The following is an 18,975-nucleotide window of genomic DNA, read 5'->3' as shown; positions in this document are numbered from 1 at the left end:
ATGGGAGATGAGCAGAAACTTCATTGTGTTAATTGTACTGTTGCAGTGAAATTTTCTTTCACAGAATACAAGCTGCACTGTTAACGGGGTTAGAGCTAAGAACTAAGAGTCTTCCTATTTTAATAATCTTCTCTTTGCTTTGTAGCAATGTTGTCGTGCTTTGTTAATATCACAGCTTAACAGTATTGTTATAGTCGTATTTATTATTCCTATTGCTATCATCATCATCATCTTGATCATCATCATCATCATCATTATTATTATTATTATTATTATTATTAATATTATTATTATTATTATTATTATTATTATTATTATTATTATTATTATTATTGAGTGAGTGAGAGAGCAGTGCATGCCACCAAAGTGACACTGTGGTAAAATAAACGAAGCCCAGTATACCCATCATGACTACCCATCTGATAAGGGTACACTAGGCACATGCATCACAACCATATGTGCACGACATGGTGATCTCATACCAAGATAAATAGCACATGACCTTGCAGGTGGGGCCCAGTTAGAATTTTCTTCCGGACGAGTAACCCATCCTACTCAAAAGGTCCCTGAATAAGTGTTGTTTAAGGATGTTGAACAGACCACCCATGTTTCCAAAGGTGAATTATCCAAACCTCTAAGAATTCCTCTCAACACACGGCTATGATGCTCCCCCACTACTTCTGCTCGTGATCAGAGATGCACATATCGTCAGCCACTAAGGGACATGCTCAACTGGTTAAGGTCAAACAACTGACAAACAAATCTGTGGTATTGAGCAGAATATTTGCCGTAGCCCATCTTTTATTATTATTATTATTATTATTGAGTGAGAGAGCAGTTCATGCCATCAAAGTGACACTGGGGTAAAATATACGAAGCCCAATATACCCATCATGACTACCCGTCTGATAAAGGTACACCAGGCACATGCATCACAACCATATGTGCGCGACATGGTGATCTCATATCAAGATAAACAGCACATGACCTTGCAGGTGGGGCCCAGTTAGAATTTTCTTCAGGTTGAGTAACCCATCCCGCTCAAACGGTCCCTGAATAAGGGTTGTTTAAGGATGTTGAAAGAACCACCCATGTTTCCAGAGGTGAACTATTCAAACCCCAAAGAATCCCTCTCAACACATGGCTATGATGCTCCCCCACTACTTCTGCTCGTGATCAGAGATGCACATATCGTCAGCCACTAAGGGACATGCTCAACTGGTTAAGGTCAAACAACTGACAAGCAAATCTGTGGTATTGAGCAGAATATTTGCTGTAGCCCATCTTTTATACCAAGACAAAACAATGTACATGATAACACTTCCAATCAGTTAAGATCAGAAGCCATGAGAGCCACTGCCTGGTACTGCATCAGGGCATTTATTATTATTATTATTATTATTATTATTATTATTATTATTATTGCTGTTGTGGCCATTGTGGCTAATAAGAGAATAAATTATTGTTGCTGCTGCTTCGTTTTATACGAGCTGTTCCAAGTCTCACCCAGAGACTCAACTAGAAGCAAGCTGGGCGTTTCACGATAGGTCATATTTATGATTAGTAATAACATGTTGTGGAGGAAGGAGACTGGAATCTGAGGACTAAGATCTTATAAAATTTATAATATTTCTATTTTGAAAGAGTTATAAGGGAATCGGGTATTTTCAGCTTCATAATATTTTTCTTAGCTATTATCATTATTACTCGTATTGTTATCCTCGTTTTTTACCTCGGGGTTTGCTGGAAATCCTTGAATCTTGCATGCATATCGGGGTTGCTACCTGCAGCCTACGGAATTATGCTAGCTGTTCTTTTCAACTATCAAGTAGTTGCGTGATGATTTTGGTCATGTCTGCAAGGCAGGGCTCTTATAACAGTTCTACTGGGTACTCTATTCCGATTTCCTTTATAGTCCTCTTGATGCCTTCTGAAACTGTACCCAAGGATCCGATAATAATTGGTACTATCGTCATCTTCTTCATTTTCCGTAGTCGGATTATCTCGTATTCAATAGCAACGAGCCCCACTCTTCAGAGCACCACCATCAGCCAAAATTCTGGGTATGGTATTTCAAATAGCTTTGTATAGCTGCTATTAGAAATAGTCAATTCACAGAACAAACAATTAAAAAATAGAGAAAAAAGAAAAGAAAATCGAACGTGAGGACGTATACAAGCAACATATCAGCTTGACGCTCGGTGAAAGGAGAGAGTTGTTAACGTTTCGAGCATAGCTCTTCGTCGGAAAGAGGTAAGTCTAAAGAGAAAGAAGGAAAAATAAGGGAAAATCGCCAATAGTTCACGTGCAGTTACATTTTTGAAGTGACCGGAAGTGGAAGGAGAAATAGAAATACGTAAAATGAATATGTAGCGTTGTTCCAGGCAGAGTCTAGAGATGGTGGATCCATGGTGAGGTCCGAGGTGGAGTGGCCGGCCAAGCGAAAATGACGGGCGATGGGGGCGTTCTTACGTATACGAACGTCTCGTAGGTGTTCGGTAGATGTGGAAACTACCCGTTTGTTAATCACATCATAAGAAAGGAATAATAGTTTTTAGAAGAAACCCTACAAAGGGTCGGGGAAAACAAGAAAGGGTAAGGTAGAAAATGTCTCAAAGACAAAATTTCGTTATAAAACAAGGAGAATGTGAACAAACAATTTCTTCAAAGTGGCAATCTAAAACGCTTCGGCGAAAAAGAAGAGTACAAAATGAACTAAAATCCGCTGTTCTTCAAACACCTTAACGATAATAGACAAAATTACGCATCTGTGGTGTCCCAGCCTTCTCATAAAATGCCTATTTCTTTACTACCCACAAGGGGCCAAACACAGAGGGGACTAACAAGGACAGACAAACGGATTAAGTCGATTATATCGACCCCAGTGCGTAACTGGTACTTGTTTAATCGACCCCAGCGGAATTTGAACCCAGAACGTAACGGCAGACGAAATACCGCGAGGCATTTTTCCCGGCCTGCTAATGATTCTGCCAGCTCGCCGCCTTTTCCAGCTCGCCGCCTTTTCCAGCTCGCCGCCTTTTCATAAAATGCAGTTTGGTTCATAATTAAGAATTCAAACGACATGCAAAAGGTTGATTATTTCTAAAATTAAAACTAAGACATTATAGCGAACTTTATATTGTGAGTTCAAATTCCGCCGGGATCGACTTTGCCTTGCATCCGAATCGATGAAATAAGTACAAGTTGCGCATTGGCGGGGGGGGGGTCGATGCCATCCACTTACCGCCTTAACGAAATCGCTGGGTTTGTGTTAAAATTTGAAACCATTATTATCATTAACATGTAAAACGAATGATGATGATGATGATGATGATGATTGTTGTTGTTGTTGTTAAGCAACAAGACGGGTAAGGGTGATTTGGTGATGGTCTAGGGCTTAGGGGCGGGAGACCCCAGACCTTGGAAAAAAAAAACTTTGCTCGTCTTGTTGTAGTCGAGGGCTTTTCGTTGACGCCCGACACCACTGGGAGGTGGCCCTCGAAGTCGCTGGAAATGGAGATCTCCAGGTCCAAATTCTTGAACGGCTGATGATGGTGGTGGTGGTGGTGGTGATGAGGAAAAATCCTTCAAGTAAACCATTGTTTCTATAAATGAGTGAAGACGAAGGAAAATTATGAATTTATGTAAAATCCAAAACAAAAAAAAAATCTTGTGAAACTAAACGTTACATCATTTTTGACTTTCAAACATTTTCCCTTTTTTTCAAATTAATAGACCGTTTGCAAAGAGATAATAATAAAAAAAGAATGTCCGACTTTCTTAAATACATCGTTTACACTTTAAGTATATGTTGATAATGATGATAAGTGAGTAAGAAATTGATTTTATTACTGATCAAAAGATAGGATATTTTCAAAATGTGTTGCGCAATTGAAGATTAAGTTGACGCTGTCGACGACCAAGCTTCGATTGTAGAAGAATCAATTATGGGATATATATATATATATATATATATGTGTGTGTGTGTGTGTGTGTGTGTGTGTGTGTGTGTGTGTGGTGTGTGTGTGTGTGTGTTTGTGTGTGTAATTGTGTGTGTGTGTGTATGAATATATGCATATTTATATATTTGTGTTTGTGTGTGTGTGCACGCGCAGGTGTATGTATATATGCACATGTATATATTTGTGTTTGTATGTGTGTGAGTGTGTGTGTGTGTGTAAACGCGCGCATGTATGTATATATGCATATGTATATATTTGTGTTTGTGTGTGTGTGTGTACGTGCGTGCGTTGTATGTATATATTTGTATTTGTGAGTGTGTGTGTGTGTGCACGCGCATGTGTATGTGTATATGCATATGCATATATCTGTGTGTGAACGCGCGTGTGGATGTATATATGCATATGTATATATTTGTGTATGTGTTTGTATGTGTGTGTGTATGTGTGTGTGCACGTGTGTACACAAAGAGAGAGTGTGTAAGAGAAAGAAAGAAAGAAAGAAAGAATGTAATAAAGAAGGAAAGAAAGAAAGAGAGAGAGAGAATAACAACGTATGAATTAAGGTAGATATTAGATGACAAAATTTGTTTACGAAGAAATTTATCACAATTCAGTTTCTTGGTTCCAACATTTCAGGTAGAGTTTGTTTCTGTTAAGGTAGAAGCAAGCTCTAAATGTCTATATCCATGACCAAAAAGACGTTCCAAACGTGATCATCCTGTTCTTATGTCTCAGGCATTACAGTATCCAATATATCCCACTGTCGTCAAAACGGAAGAATTTGATTTTAGGGAGAAACTGACAAATATATCTTGTAGGTCTAATCACTTCGTAGAAGCTTTCTTTCGGTAAATCCACAAGCACAAGAAGTTCTCTTTTAACTCTCATTATGTGTTACATTTTTATTATAAATTAAAAATAATAATTAATTGATTAATGGAAATAATTATAAAATATTTTCTATTCTTTCGTTTCCAGGTTGTCATCATGTTGGTTTCGATCCTTTTTGTTTTCGGCATTTGCTGGTTACCCTATCTAATATCACTGTTATATTCAGAATATAAAAGTTCCGATGAGGTAAGTTGTTACATTTTTCATAAAATAGCATCTCTTACGAAGGATATTATGTTTCTTGTAAAATTTTGAACCAGTGATGCTCGACTGGGGTCCCTATCGCCCTTAGGGGTCCATATAAGATTTTGTCGCTAAAATTTATGTGCCGTAAATTTATTCATTTAGTCATTTACCTGTTTCAGTCATTTGACTGCGGCCATGCTGGAGCACCGCCTTTAGTCGAACAAAGCGACCCCACGACTTATTTTTTGTAACATTATTTACATTATTTACATTTGATGGATATTTGTCCTCATCTTGTTTGTTGTTAACTCGGACTTTTATCATGGCTACCGAATAATTGTCACATACTACATTTACAGATAAATTCCTCTATTTACATAATATCGAGGTCTCTTTCACTCTTTTGTTGTCTTACCATTTTTATCAATATATATATATATATGTGTGTGTGTGTGTGTGTGTGTGTGGTGTGTGTGTGTGTGTGTGTGTGTATGTGTGTGTGTATATATTTATATTTATATATAAGTATATATATATTTTTATATGTATGTGTATATATTGTTGTGACCCCCTTCGGTCATGAATTACCATGGGATTGCACCCAGAAAGTTACTCTCCGAGGTAAAGTCTGGGCAAGGCTGTTTATGGAAGACCAGCAGTCGCCCACGCCTACCAGCGACCCCTCTCCACACCACCGATGTTATCCAAGGGAAAGGCAAATGGGCCGATACAGCTTGGCACCAGTGACATCGTAGCTCATTTATTAACGTGCAAGTGGTTGAGCACTCCACAGACACGTGTACACTTAACGTAGTCCTCGGGGAGATTCCGCGTGACACAGAGTGTGACAAGGCTGGCCCCTCTGAAATACAAGTACAACAAAAACAGGAAAAAAGAGCGAGAGAAAGTTGTGGTGAAAGAATACAGCAGGGTTTGCTACTCCCCCCTGCCAGAGCCTCGTGGAGCTTTAGGTGTTTTCGCTCAATAAACATTCACAACGCCAGGTATGGGAATCGAAACCACGAGTCCGCTGCCCAAACCACTGGGCCATTGCGCCACCACACACACACACACACACACACCACACACACACACATACACACACATATATATATGTATGTATGTATAGTTGTTTCAATGTATGTATACTTGCAAAAATATGAATTTATATAAATGCATGTATGAAACATGTTTAATGTATATATGTATGCGTATCTGTGTGTTTGTGTATGTGTGCATGCGTTTTTGTCCTCCTCAACTGCTTCACAACCGGTGCTGGTTTGTTTATGTTCCCGTTACATTAGTGGCTCGATAAAAAAAAAGACTGATAGAATATGTACTAGGCTTTCAAATAAATACAAAAAAAAACAGTCGTGGTGTTCCAGCATGACCGTAGTCAAATAATTAAAACAAGTAAAGGATGTAGAATCGTGTATCCGATTTCAGGGCCGCCAGGGCTGTGGCTACTCAGGTGAAACTGTACCGATAGGGGGCTGTTGCAGCTCCTTCTCCTTCCCATCAGAGGTCACATCTTCGGTGTTCTGGCACCTACAATATCTAGCGGAGACATGGTAGATGCTGCCAAGTCACATTCCCTTGGGATAGGCAGCTATAGGTTTGAACATGTGTGTGTATGTGTACGGGAATTGTGCATGTGTGTGTGTGTGTGTATGTGTGTGTATGTGTGTATTTATAAGAGCAGCGTAGCTATGTGGTAAGAAGCTTGCTTCCCAACCCATTGGTTCCGGGTTCAATCCTAATGCATAACACTCTGGACAAATGTATGCTACTGTAACCTCGGTCCAGCGAAAGCCTTGTGAGTGGATTTGGTAGGCGGAAACTGGAAGAAGCCTGTCGTACGTGTGTGTATATGTGAGTGAGAGAGAGAGAGAGGGTGAGAGAGAGAGAAAGAGAGAGCGAGAGAGATTTTGTGTCTGTATTTGTTCTCCCCATCCCTTGGCAACTCAACCATCCGACTAAAAATTCTGCAAGGTGGTGCCCCAGCATGGCCGCAGTCTAATAATTGAAACAAAAGATAAATGATATATATGTGTGTGTGTGTATGTATTCTTGTATGCACACACACACACACACACACACACACACACACACACTCACACACACACACACACACACACACACACAAACACACACACTTACACACACACACACATGATTAGTGTTATCACAGAAATTTGTGATCATTTCACGCAACATTTATTTTCATTTTGTCTTTTTTTATGATAATTCTTGAGAATACTAAAAGCTGTGTTAATTGAAAAAAATCTCAACGAACGTCTCATTACGGAAGTCCGACTGACCTAAAAATATTCAGGTCATTGAGCTAAAGCTGACTAATGAATCTTTACCTGTTGTTGAGAAACATAAATTGGAAGAAGACAGATTGAGAGAATGAGAAGCGAGAAGAGCGAAAGAGATCTATTAATCGTCAATTTAATGATCTTGTCTTACATGTAATTAAAACAGCATTTAATGAAGTTATATTTAAGATTTTCCGCGACATTTGGCAAGCTTTTAAAAATACAACTGATCTTTTCGGGTCGAAGCTGAAGAACTTGATTACGTTTTGTGGGCCTCTGTTTATTAATTGCAATTTATTTATTATCCAGTATTTTCTTAAGGCAGCGAGCTGGCAGAAACGTTAGCGCGCCGGGCGAAATGCGTAGCCGTATTTCGTCTGCCCTTCCTTTCTGAGTTCAAATTCCGCCGAGGTCAACTTTGCCTTTCATCCTTTCGGGATCGATTAAATATGTACCAGTTTCGCACTGAGGTCGATATAATCAACTTAATCCCTTTGTCTGTCTGTCCTTGTTTGTCTTCTCTGTGTTTAGCCCCTTGTGGGTAGTAAAAAAATAGGTATTTCGTCTGCCGTTACGTTCTGAGTTCAAATTCCGCCGAGGTCGACTTTGTCTTTCATCCTTTCGGGGTTGATTGAATTAATACCAGTTACGCACTGGGGTCGATATAATCGGCTTAATCCGTTTGTCTGTCTTTGTTTGTCCTCTCTATGTTTAGCCCCTTGTGGGTAGTAAAGAAATAGGTATTTCGTCTGCCGCTACGTTCTGAGTTGTGGGTAGTAAAGAAATAGGTATGAGTTCAAATTCCGTTCTGAGTTCAAATTCCGCCGAGGTCGACTTTGCCTTTCATCCTTTCGGGGTTGATAAATTAAGTACCAAACTGCGTACTGGGGTCGATCTAATCGACTGACCTCCTCTCCCAAAATTTCAGGCCTTGTGTTTAGAATAGAAAAAAATTATCCAGTATTTTCTTGATCAATGCTGTTTATACGGTCGAATGGTTTACACTTTTGTCAGCAAAAATGGAATAATTCTTATGAAAACTCGCCGATGACACTAGGAACGATGACAGCAATGTTAGAAATCATTGCATGATTATACTTTATTTAGCATTCTTAAGAATCCCTTAATTAGGATCATTCAAAATTAGGCGAATAATCAACGGCTGACCAATTAGGCCCGATACTGAACTCAACTTGGAAATAACCTAGATTTTTAGGTCTGGATGCAAAGCTAACTTTTGTATTGATCTTTATTTGATAAATGTTATTAATGCCACAACCTGAGACAATTTCGTTAGATCTGTAACCAAGACGAGATGAGTTAATGAGAAAATGAAACATGAAACTAATAAAAGCATTTATCTGCAGTTTGTCATTTTCATTATAAGTCTTGTTATATTCGTCGTGCTTGCATAGTTGAGAGAAACTTTTGACAAAACTCTTACTTCCTGGTCAGCGAAGTCGTTGATATAAGAAGAGAAATAGCTTGGCTGTAGTTATTTTGTTTCAAACTACAGTTAATTATATAGAGTGATTGATAACAAAACTTTTCATGTTATTCTTCTCTGTACGTATGGGTTGTGTGGAAACACTCCGTCGGTTACGACGACGAGGGTTCCGGTTGATCCGATCAACAGAACAGCCTGCTCGTGAAATTAACGTGTAAGCGGCTGAGCACTCCACAGACACGTGTACCCTTAACGTAGTTCTCGGGGATATTCAGCGTGACACAGAGAGTGACAAGGCCGGCCCTTTGAAATACAGGTACAACAGAAACAGGAAGTAAGAGTGAGAGAAAGTTGTGGTGAAGGAGTACAGCAGGGATCACCACCATCCCTGCCGGAGCCTCGTGGAGCTTTAAGTGTTTTCGCTCAATAAACACTCACAACGCCCGGTCTGGGAATCGAAACCGCGAGTCCTCTGCCCTAATCACTGGGCCATTGCGCCTCCACTATGGGTTGTGTACCGATTCAAAGAAGCCATTGTTAACGTTGAGTACGGCTAGAGTTGAACAGACATTAACTCTCAAAACAGAAAAGAAAAGAAAAACAAAAACCGTGTCTGCGACCCTGTTCCTGTTTTACACCACACACTGGATGCTAGTGGAATTCAGAAAGGCATGAGTGTCATAAAAGAATATTTTAAACAATATTTAATAATATATATTTAAAATATATTAAAATAATATAAATAATAAATGAGTGGAAATTGAACCAGAGTGTGTATTAGATATTAAGGTAGTATGACTCTCCCCAGATACAACAAAATTTGTTTCAACACACGTATTCACATAAAGAATCTTGCAAACCAGATACAAAAACGAAATAAACTTCAAAATATTGTTTTCTTGATAATATTAGTCCTCATGTCTATGTGGCGGTCTCGGCCAGACTGTCGGTCACAATGTGTATCGCATTCGTTTAGCTTTCCAATGATGCCACCTGACTGGCGAGGCGAGCTGGTCAAAATTCCTCCAGATCGGAAGGCTATTCAGTCGCAGGGTTACTCATTTACAGCAGGGGTGGGGACTGGAACATCGTGACATGAAGCGTTTTTCTCAAGAACACAACACCCCCACTTGGTTCGGGAATCGAACGGACGATGTATCGATCGCGAGTGTAACTCACCTAGCCCCTACGCCTCGCACCTCATGTCTGTGAATATAAAAGATACGTAAGAAAATTTGAGCAGCTGTCTGCCTTATGTCTAATGTGGAGTTATTTCCTCTGGGGGAATTTTTAAAATATTCCCTTCAGAAATCAAATATACGATGCTACTCGGGCGTACGCAGGGATATAAAACTGAATTTTAAAAATATTATCGAAATTTCTGAATACATATAAATAATATTTACTGAAAATAAACAACTATAACCTCCTATATATCTTCTTCTTCTTCTTCTTCTTATCATTATTTTTTTTTCTTCTTTCAAATTTGCTTCCATTTCTTGCCGAGTGTCTTCCCGACTCCTAGGGCAAAGAAACTCATAGTATACATTGGTAGGCCATTAAACTAAAATAATAATAATGATAATAATAATAATAATTATTATTATTATTATTATTATTATTATTATTATTATTATTATTATTATTATTATTATTTATTCAAGGCACTGCCTGGAATTGAACTCGCAAAATAAAATAACATCAGCCAAAAATTACCTTATGAATGAGAACCCATGGTTGGGTTCAGAATTCTACCAGGACACCTGATGTAGGCTGGAAAGTAAAACAGCCGAAACGTTGTGGTAACAACAAACAAGATGAGGACACATATCCATCCAATGTAAATAATGTTCAGAATTCCTCATGTCTGGAATATAGAACAACCACCCTCTTGACTTCTACTAATCACGGAGGTCATTGTAATGTAAAATTGCCGTAAACTGAAAACCGTATCTGCATAATGTATCGTGACCTTTCACTATTCAGTCTAAATTTTTAAGAATCATTCTGAAGTTGTGGTCAGCGTTGTCTGGAACAGAGTGATATGATAATAGAGAAATAAAAATTTCTGACAACTGCTAATATTTTCTGATGCAGGTGCTTTCGGCGTTGCTACTAAATTAGATATTATTGCCGATACAGGTGAACTTTCAACGTCTGTCAACGTTGCAATAATAATGAGAGAACAGGAAGAAACTGTGACGGCGATATCGGTGGCGGGGTTTTCACACCTGAACTATGAAGATGGTAGTAATAGGTTTCCTAACTGTGGAGGAGGTGATGATGATGATGATGATGATGATGATGATGATGACGATGATGACGATGATGATGATGATGATGATGATGATGATAATGATGTGGAGGAGGAGGAGGAGAAGAAGAAGAAGAAGAAGAAGAAGAAGAAGAAGAAGAAGAAGTATGAGTATGATGGAAATGATAGAAATGATGATAATGATGATGATGATGATGTCCAAACTTTTACGAAATTTAAACTTGAATTAATTCTCGACGTTTGATTTATTATTCAGCCGCAGCCTTCTCTGTGTATAAGCTATAAATTATCCACAAGTGAAATCGTGTCGTTTAAAACTGTATGCTTGACAATTTACTTGACTTTTCCAAAGACATGATTCTTTGTATTTCAGTTGAGCCCATGGTTTTATGATCTTAAGTTTTGCGCGCAGTACTTAGCTGATTCGAATGCTGCTCTGAACCCTGTCATATACGTGGGCTTCAATGAAAATTTTCGTAACGGTAAGATATTGCTTTCTTTTAATTATTTTCTTTATTCACTTATTTCCTGATATTCTCGCCAAATGGTATAAACGTTACAACATTCTATTTTTACATCTACCAACATTTCTCGCGTAGCTAACACAAAGTAGATTTCTTGAACTGAAATTATAGAGATTTTACGACAGAATTTGAGAACGAAACTAGAATCAATAATGTTTGTCAAAATTAGCTAAAAGATCATCTCCACAGCAGCTTTCGACTTACCCCCCACAGGTTTGAAACGATTATAAAGAATAATTTAAAGCCATTAAGATTATTTTTGTTTCTTCAGACAAAACCAGATATTTGTATAAAATTTCAACGTATATAATCTGCTTTCTTCTAACAGTATTTCTAATATTCATTTAAAAAAATCTAATGACACTAAATTTAATTCTATTAATTATGAAACTAATAATGACGGAATTACAATCAAATGATAGAATTGCACGCTTAACACTATGAAGACTTTATATTGAATTGAAGAATTCTATCAAAATTTTATTAATATTCCATCTTCTACGCCACTAAATCTAATTCAAAGCGATTTAAGTGAAGTAAAAAATGTACAATATTATTCTTAAAATTACGCAAAATACCAATTTGCCAGTAAAGAGTAGCAGATTTCTATTATTAATTGGTCGAATGATATTAGTAATAAAGATCTTGACATATTTATCCAGTTTTATAACATTGAATTTCACACTTCGACAACTAAATCGTTTTGTCCAAAAACCATTAGCTTTTGCCAAGAATTATATTTCAGTCAGTGATTTTAATCAAGCATACAAGACCATTTTCTTTCTTCCGATAATGCTATATGGTTAAAATGGAATTATACTAATTCTTTTACCGTATTAATTCTCAGACACGGAAAATACAAACGATAAAGTTGTTTGGTTTCGTGCGCCATTTAACTTAGCTCGATAAATATTTTGCGGAAAATCATATACGTCGCAGGATTTTTTAAAATAAAGAATGCTGTATTGAGATTTAGTTGAAGATATAATTTTCTATAGAAATTGAAGATATTAATTGTAAACATATTATACAGCTATCTTCATTGAGTTTTCATTCGTGCAATTGTTTTAACCTCGTAAATAACCCATCAAATCAATTGTGTTTCAGAATCGGTATTTTATTGTACAAAAATATTCACAACTAGTGACTATTTCTAAGGATTAGATAGGGATGCCTGAAAACTTGTTTAAGTTAAATATTAATCAACATAAATACATTTTCAGAAATTCATAAAGATCTCAAGGAAATTTACCAAAGTACATCCGAACTTTAAAATCTGACGATATCAGAAACTACAAAACTATTTGGGAGATGTTAGAAATCTTTTATTCATTATTGTGAAATTTGTATTTCGGTAGAAAATTGATATTTTAATAGGAATTCTTAAGCACGCGTCCAGAGCTAATATTCTTTGGTCGTACTGTTTTGAAACGTTTATTGAAATATTTCAAACTGTGTAACGCTTAAATATCGGACAGTCTTGTGTGTGTTTGTTCAACGTATTTCAAGAAATGTAGCTTGCTGGCGTAATTGTTTCTCTGAAGAATTTGAAAAGTTTGGTTATTTCTTTAAGTCCCTTCATGTAGCCTATCTAGTGATCTTCCCTAGCCTTTCTGTAGAATTGGTACAGGTCTTGGTTCAGTTCAAAAGTCTACTGGAATTTTTCTAGTTAGCTCCGCGATCTGCGATGGCTGGCTTCGAGACCTTTCGTCGCCATAGTGTATGTATTAATAAATTTCCATGTCGTTTTTTTTATTTCACTGTTTGATTACTGCTACGATCTTTTCAAAACAAGATTGTTCCTTTGCGTTTACTTAAAGAGGATAACCATTTCTCTTACCAGGCTTGCATTGGTGGTGAAAATTGTAGAGGATAACATTCATTATTTTGGAATATGAATAATCCTCTTTGCCAACGCGTCTATAAGCGACGCCATATTGTATGTATGTATGTATATGAATGCCTGTATGTATGTATGTATGTATGTATGTATGTATGTATGTATGTATGTATTTTTTCTCTCCTTGTTTTTTTCTGTGTCCCTTTCTGTAGAAGAGCGTAGGATCGAAACGTAAAAGACTTTTTCTATTCCTGAGCGTTATACTAATACATCTGTTTGTTTTGTACACCACCTATCTTCGTCCTTTGTTTTTTTCCTAAACTCTCCAAATGTATGTATGTATGTATGCCACTGTCCAGCTTTATTTCAAGATTTCATGCCAATAGAGGAAGAACTGGTTTCTACCCCAAATCCAAGGTTCCTCCATTGGAATTTCAACACTAACAACAGGGTATTTTTGTTTGCATGTCTCTACGTGTACAGATTTGCATGTTTTGTTTTATGTATGTATTCTCATGCATATACTTGTATATCTAGACATGCTCATACCTGTTGAGCTGTTGTTTACGTTCGGCTCCTCCGTTGTGTTGTTGTTGATGTTGTGTCCAACCATGCTGTTTGGAGTAACTCTCTGCATGCTAAATTCAAGTTTCAGTCGAAAATCACTAAGATCGTAAATAAAAGACTCCCTCAATTAATTCATCAGAAGATTAATCAATTATTTAACAAGGCTGATAGTTGTGACTCCAAAGCTGGAGATAGTATTCGTCGTATTTTCGATAAATAGTCTCCCTTTCCAAATACGCGACTTGTCGCTTCGATGTATGTATGTATGTATGTATGTATGTATGTATCACCGTGATCACCGTGACCGACCAAGCTATCAGATGTTGCTACACATCGCTGGACACAATGCGCTTCGCATTGTTTTAGCCTTCAAATGACGCCACCCCGCTGGCTAAGCGAGCAGGCCAAACAGAAAGGTCAGAGAAAGTTGTAGCTACAAAAACAACTAAATCGAAAGCATCTAGAATTTCTATCAAAAAAGTTGACTACGTCCATACAGCCATTCTTTAATGAATACAAGAGAGTAAAAAACAAGACCTGGAAATGCAATTATAATAACATCTGGTTTTTCAATTATAATCCTTAACCAATTCAAATACAAAATTTCATTTTTTTCCTTCCCCACCCTAAAAGGTCACTAAGTATTAAACAAACAAGTCTGACCACACCAATACAAAAGCAAGCCACGCCTCTTTACCTCCCCCTCCTTCTCAAACTTTTCCTCTTTCTTCTCCGTTGTTTGGCGAATCCCACAATTTTTGTATATATAAAATCTATAGAATTGGTCTCTAGAACAGTGGAAGAATGTTATTTTCTCAAACGAGTCATCCTTTACCTTATTTCCGATCACCGGCCGAGTATACGTGTGGAGACAGCCAAAATAAGCATTTGATCCAGACTGCCTTCTTCCAACTGTTAAACATGTAGGAGTATCTGTGATGATCTGGGGTGTGTTATATCTTGGAAATCCGCTGACCCTGTGGTTTCCGTTCATGGCAGAATTAATAGTCTAGACTATTTCTGCATTTTATCTGATCAAATTCATCCTATGGTTGCGGAGCTGTTTCCGGAGGGCCGGGATGATAATGCACCAATTCATACAGCAAAAGTTGTTACTGAATGGCACGAGGAACATTCTAGTGAAGTTGAACATATTACCTGGCCACCACTGTCCCCAGATCTCAGTGCTATTGAACATTTATGGTGCATTTTAGAAAAACAAGTTAGGAGTCGATATCCTCCACCATCATCACTACAAGAACTGGAGACTGTTTTAGCTGAGTAATGGACAAAAATTCCTTTGGAAACAATTCAAACTTTGTACGAGTCCATACCTCGTAGAATTCAAGCTGTAATTACTGCCAAAGGCGGTCCTACACCATATTAAAATTAATTTCTTTGAAATTTTAAGGTGTTTCCATTATTTTGTCCAACCCCTGTATATCTGCATGTATATATGTATTGTGTATATATGTATTGTGTATATATGTGTTGTGTATGTATGTATGTATGTATGTATGTATGTATGTGTGTGTGTGTGTTTTAAAATCACCAGTTAAAGGTATTAATTAAAAGTATTACTAAAAAGTATTTTATAATATTTCTTAGACAGCCACACAATTTCCTGACTTCTATTGCATTCTAAAGTTTGCAATATGCATTTTCTTTTGGCCTTCGCAATCGCTCTGAGCTTGGAAAGAAAATGCACCTTACAAAATAAAGCTTATTCTTTATCTTATGATATATTAGCTTCACTCTGGAAGATACATTTACCATTCCAAGACTTAATTGTATCTCAAATAGATCACTTTTATTTTGTGTCGGTTATCTTCTACGTTAATGTCTTCGGTTGCCTTTATTAAATATACCAACGAATCAGGTATTTGTAAAATCTCTGAGAATTGAAACCTTATCGAATGCATTGCTTTTATTTATGATGGTTAACAGACTTCCTTATCTACCTTAATCTTTATCTTGCTACTACCGTTTTAGTTTTTTATGTTTACCAATATACACAAATAATATTCTCCACTGTCTTACTTTCTTAAAGTAGATTCACTGTTATTTCGGTATGGTACCTTGTTACGATATCAGATGACTCTTTACAATCCAGAGCTCCAGGTTCAACTGCCAGCTGCTGTGTAAAAGGATTGAACAATAAATTTCTCAGCGATTTTATAAAAAGTTTATTGCAGTAAATTGTTATAAGTATTTATCACTTCCAAGTTTTATATGAATGTTTTTTTTTCTTTTACCATAATTTACCATATGCCATTCTTTTTTTTTTTAACGTAGGTCTTCGAGACACGATGAGGTGTATGCAGAAACGGAATCCAGAAGAAATAATGATGCGAAGAAACAATTCCGCCTATCAAAGCACTTCGGTTACAAATCTATGAACGAATAAAACTCTACATATCAGGACTGATCATACCAAAAAAGAATTTTTTCAATGCTTGTATTTTTTATCTTTGCGAATTCTAGAAATGCAACACAGAAACACAAAATGCAAGTATCTGTTGAAGAAATAATCATCAAATATCATGTCGGTTCACAAGTGTTTGCAACAATATATTTTCTTCTGTGGCATTGAGTATCATAAGCGTATGAAATCATTATAGAATACTTTTTGCTTAAATGTTTAGATGTATTTCAATGAAGTTCTTTCATTTAACTTATTACTTAGATTCTGTTTCGTTTCCTTAAATCATACTAAGCTGTATGTTTAAGGGTTAAGTGCCCGTTAAGAAGCACTTAACTGTTAATATTGATTCTATGATCCTTTGTAAATTCTTAAGTGAAACAACATAATTTCAGAGCGTATTTGGAAAAGATATGAATGAACTTCACAACATTCCATTCATTGAATCTTATATCATTAGTTCTTCCAACCTAATATTAAAAAGAGATCACTATTACAATGAATTATCACTGAAGAAGATTCTTTAGTCGCTTTGACCAACTCGGTGTACCGGTAAATTAAAACCAAACAATTCTGTTGTTCAAAGTGAAAATCGTGTATTAAAATGTTAAATGTGAAGATAACCTCTCCACTACAGATATAATAGGACGACGACAGTGAAATACTTCAATCAATGACAGAACACAATGTGACACAGGATACAGTTAACTGACAGCTGAACAGACTTAAACATGTCCGCACATTGACGACGGCCATCACACCTATTATTCAGCAATGCATTGTAAAGTGATGATAGAATCGTTGTGAAACGTATCTCATGTTAACTTATCAATGAAATGAATTATTTCACTACGTTCGAAGATTTTCTTCCTCGTTCATCAAATCTCTAAGGCCAGAGATTTTATCAAACCAAACTACTTGTACGAACGATCAATATTTATTTTTATCACATATCATGGAATATAACTTTGGCTTTATTGTCATTCTGTTTTCATGTCACCACACAACCACATGTATACAAAGCACACACATACATATATATATACATGCATACGTATATATATATATATATATATATATATATGTATGTATGTATGTATGTATATGTACATATATATATATCATGTTATTTGCATTTGTATTTGTATACCATTTCTCCGTGCTCTTAGATTAGGTTTTCCTTGGGGCTCGCCAGATTGGAGCAATCTCGAGTATAACCAGCCGAAATTGCAAAGATAATCTGGAACTCGACTGAGGAAAGAAAACTCCGAATGACGCGTCCTTGTTTTTTTTCATGACCCTTTTTTGTATCATCTGTCTGGATGTTTTGTGTTCTTGTCCCATTTTTGTATTTATATATATGTGTGTGTGTGTGTGTGTGTGTGGTGTGTGTGTGTGTGTGTGTGTGTGTGTGTGTGTAAGAGAGAGAGAGTGTGTTGGGGTATCGAAATATAGGTAAAAGCATATCTTTATAGGCAGTACGAAGCTTCAACGAACCTTATGATGCGTAAACGAATCCATTTTCGTAAAAATAAACAAATGTCTTCTTTATCACTTCTTAGACAAGAAGGTGGGGATTGGTCTCAACTGGTTTCGATTCTAGTTGACGTTTCTTCAAAGGCCGACTACTCACCTGTATTTATTTACGGAGAAGGATATGTAGTCCATTGAAAGTCATAGGTAATAAATATTATGACATTACTGGAATCAATTAGTACTGATTACGTTAGTCAATTTTCTAAAGAACTAATGCACTAAAAAAGAGTATGTCCGTTATGCTGAAAAGTAAATTCGAAGGTATATGCAGTTCAATATTTGACTATTCTCTAAGGTGGCGAGCTGGCAGAAACGTTAGCACGCCGAGCGGAATGCGTAGCCGTTTTTCGTCTGCCCTTACGTTCCTGAGTTCAAATTCCGCTGAGGTCGACTTTGCCTTTCATCCTTTCAGGGTCGATAAATTAAGTACCAGTTACGCACTGGGGTCGATATAATCGACTTAATCCGTTTGTCTGTCCTTGTTTGTCCGCTCAGTGTTTAGCTCCTTGTGGGTAGTAAAGAAATAGGTATTTCGTCTGCCGTTACGTTCTGAGTTCGAATTCCGCCGAGGTCGACTTTGCTTTTCATCCCTATCGGGGTCGATAAATTAAGTACCAGTTGCATAATGAGGTCGATCTAATCGACTGCCCCCCACCCCACACTAAAAAAAATAATAATTTATGGCCTTGTGCCTAGAATAGAGAAATAATATTTGACTATTGCCGTATTGAATGACCCAATATTTTTAATACATATAAACATTTCTCCGTAGACGGAGATAGGAAGATTGGACCGATCAGATCTCATCTTTCGCTGGGATTGCTTCAAAGAACACGCACCTTTTTTTTCTGGTCATGGAGAATGTTATACCGGATAGCTTTTTATAGCGACTAAATGTCGTCTGCCATACAGCCAATCATATAATTAATAATGAACTAATGAGCATGTCCTTGATATCTTGAAATGTACATTAAAGTACGCCATTACAATCATTATGAGTTGTA

General features: G+C 36.9%; 1 protein-coding gene across 1 annotated transcript in view; it reads left to right on the top strand.

Moving 5' to 3' along the window:
* The window catches only part of LOC115224446 (neuropeptide FF receptor 2-like), a 297,627-nt gene extending 280,130 nt beyond the window's left edge, over positions 1-17,497 (top strand). Inside the window, exons 3-5 of the mRNA XM_029795353.2 lie at positions 4,941-5,039; positions 11,456-11,564; positions 16,309-17,497. Coding sequence (XP_029651213.2) covers positions 4,941-5,039; positions 11,456-11,564; positions 16,309-16,412 — 312 coding nt within the window. The 3' untranslated portion in view covers positions 16,413-17,497. The remainder of the gene's footprint in view (positions 1-4,940; positions 5,040-11,455; positions 11,565-16,308) is intronic.
* The last annotated feature ends 1,478 nt before the right edge of the window (positions 17,498-18,975 follow it).

This window comes from Octopus sinensis, linkage group LG2 (assembly GCF_006345805.1).
Source record: "Octopus sinensis linkage group LG2, ASM634580v1, whole genome shotgun sequence".
Lineage (NCBI taxonomy): Eukaryota > Metazoa > Mollusca > Cephalopoda > Octopoda > Octopodidae > Octopus > Octopus sinensis.
Note: the sequence above shows the minus strand (reverse complement) of the source record. Positions and strands in the feature narration are given on the sequence as shown.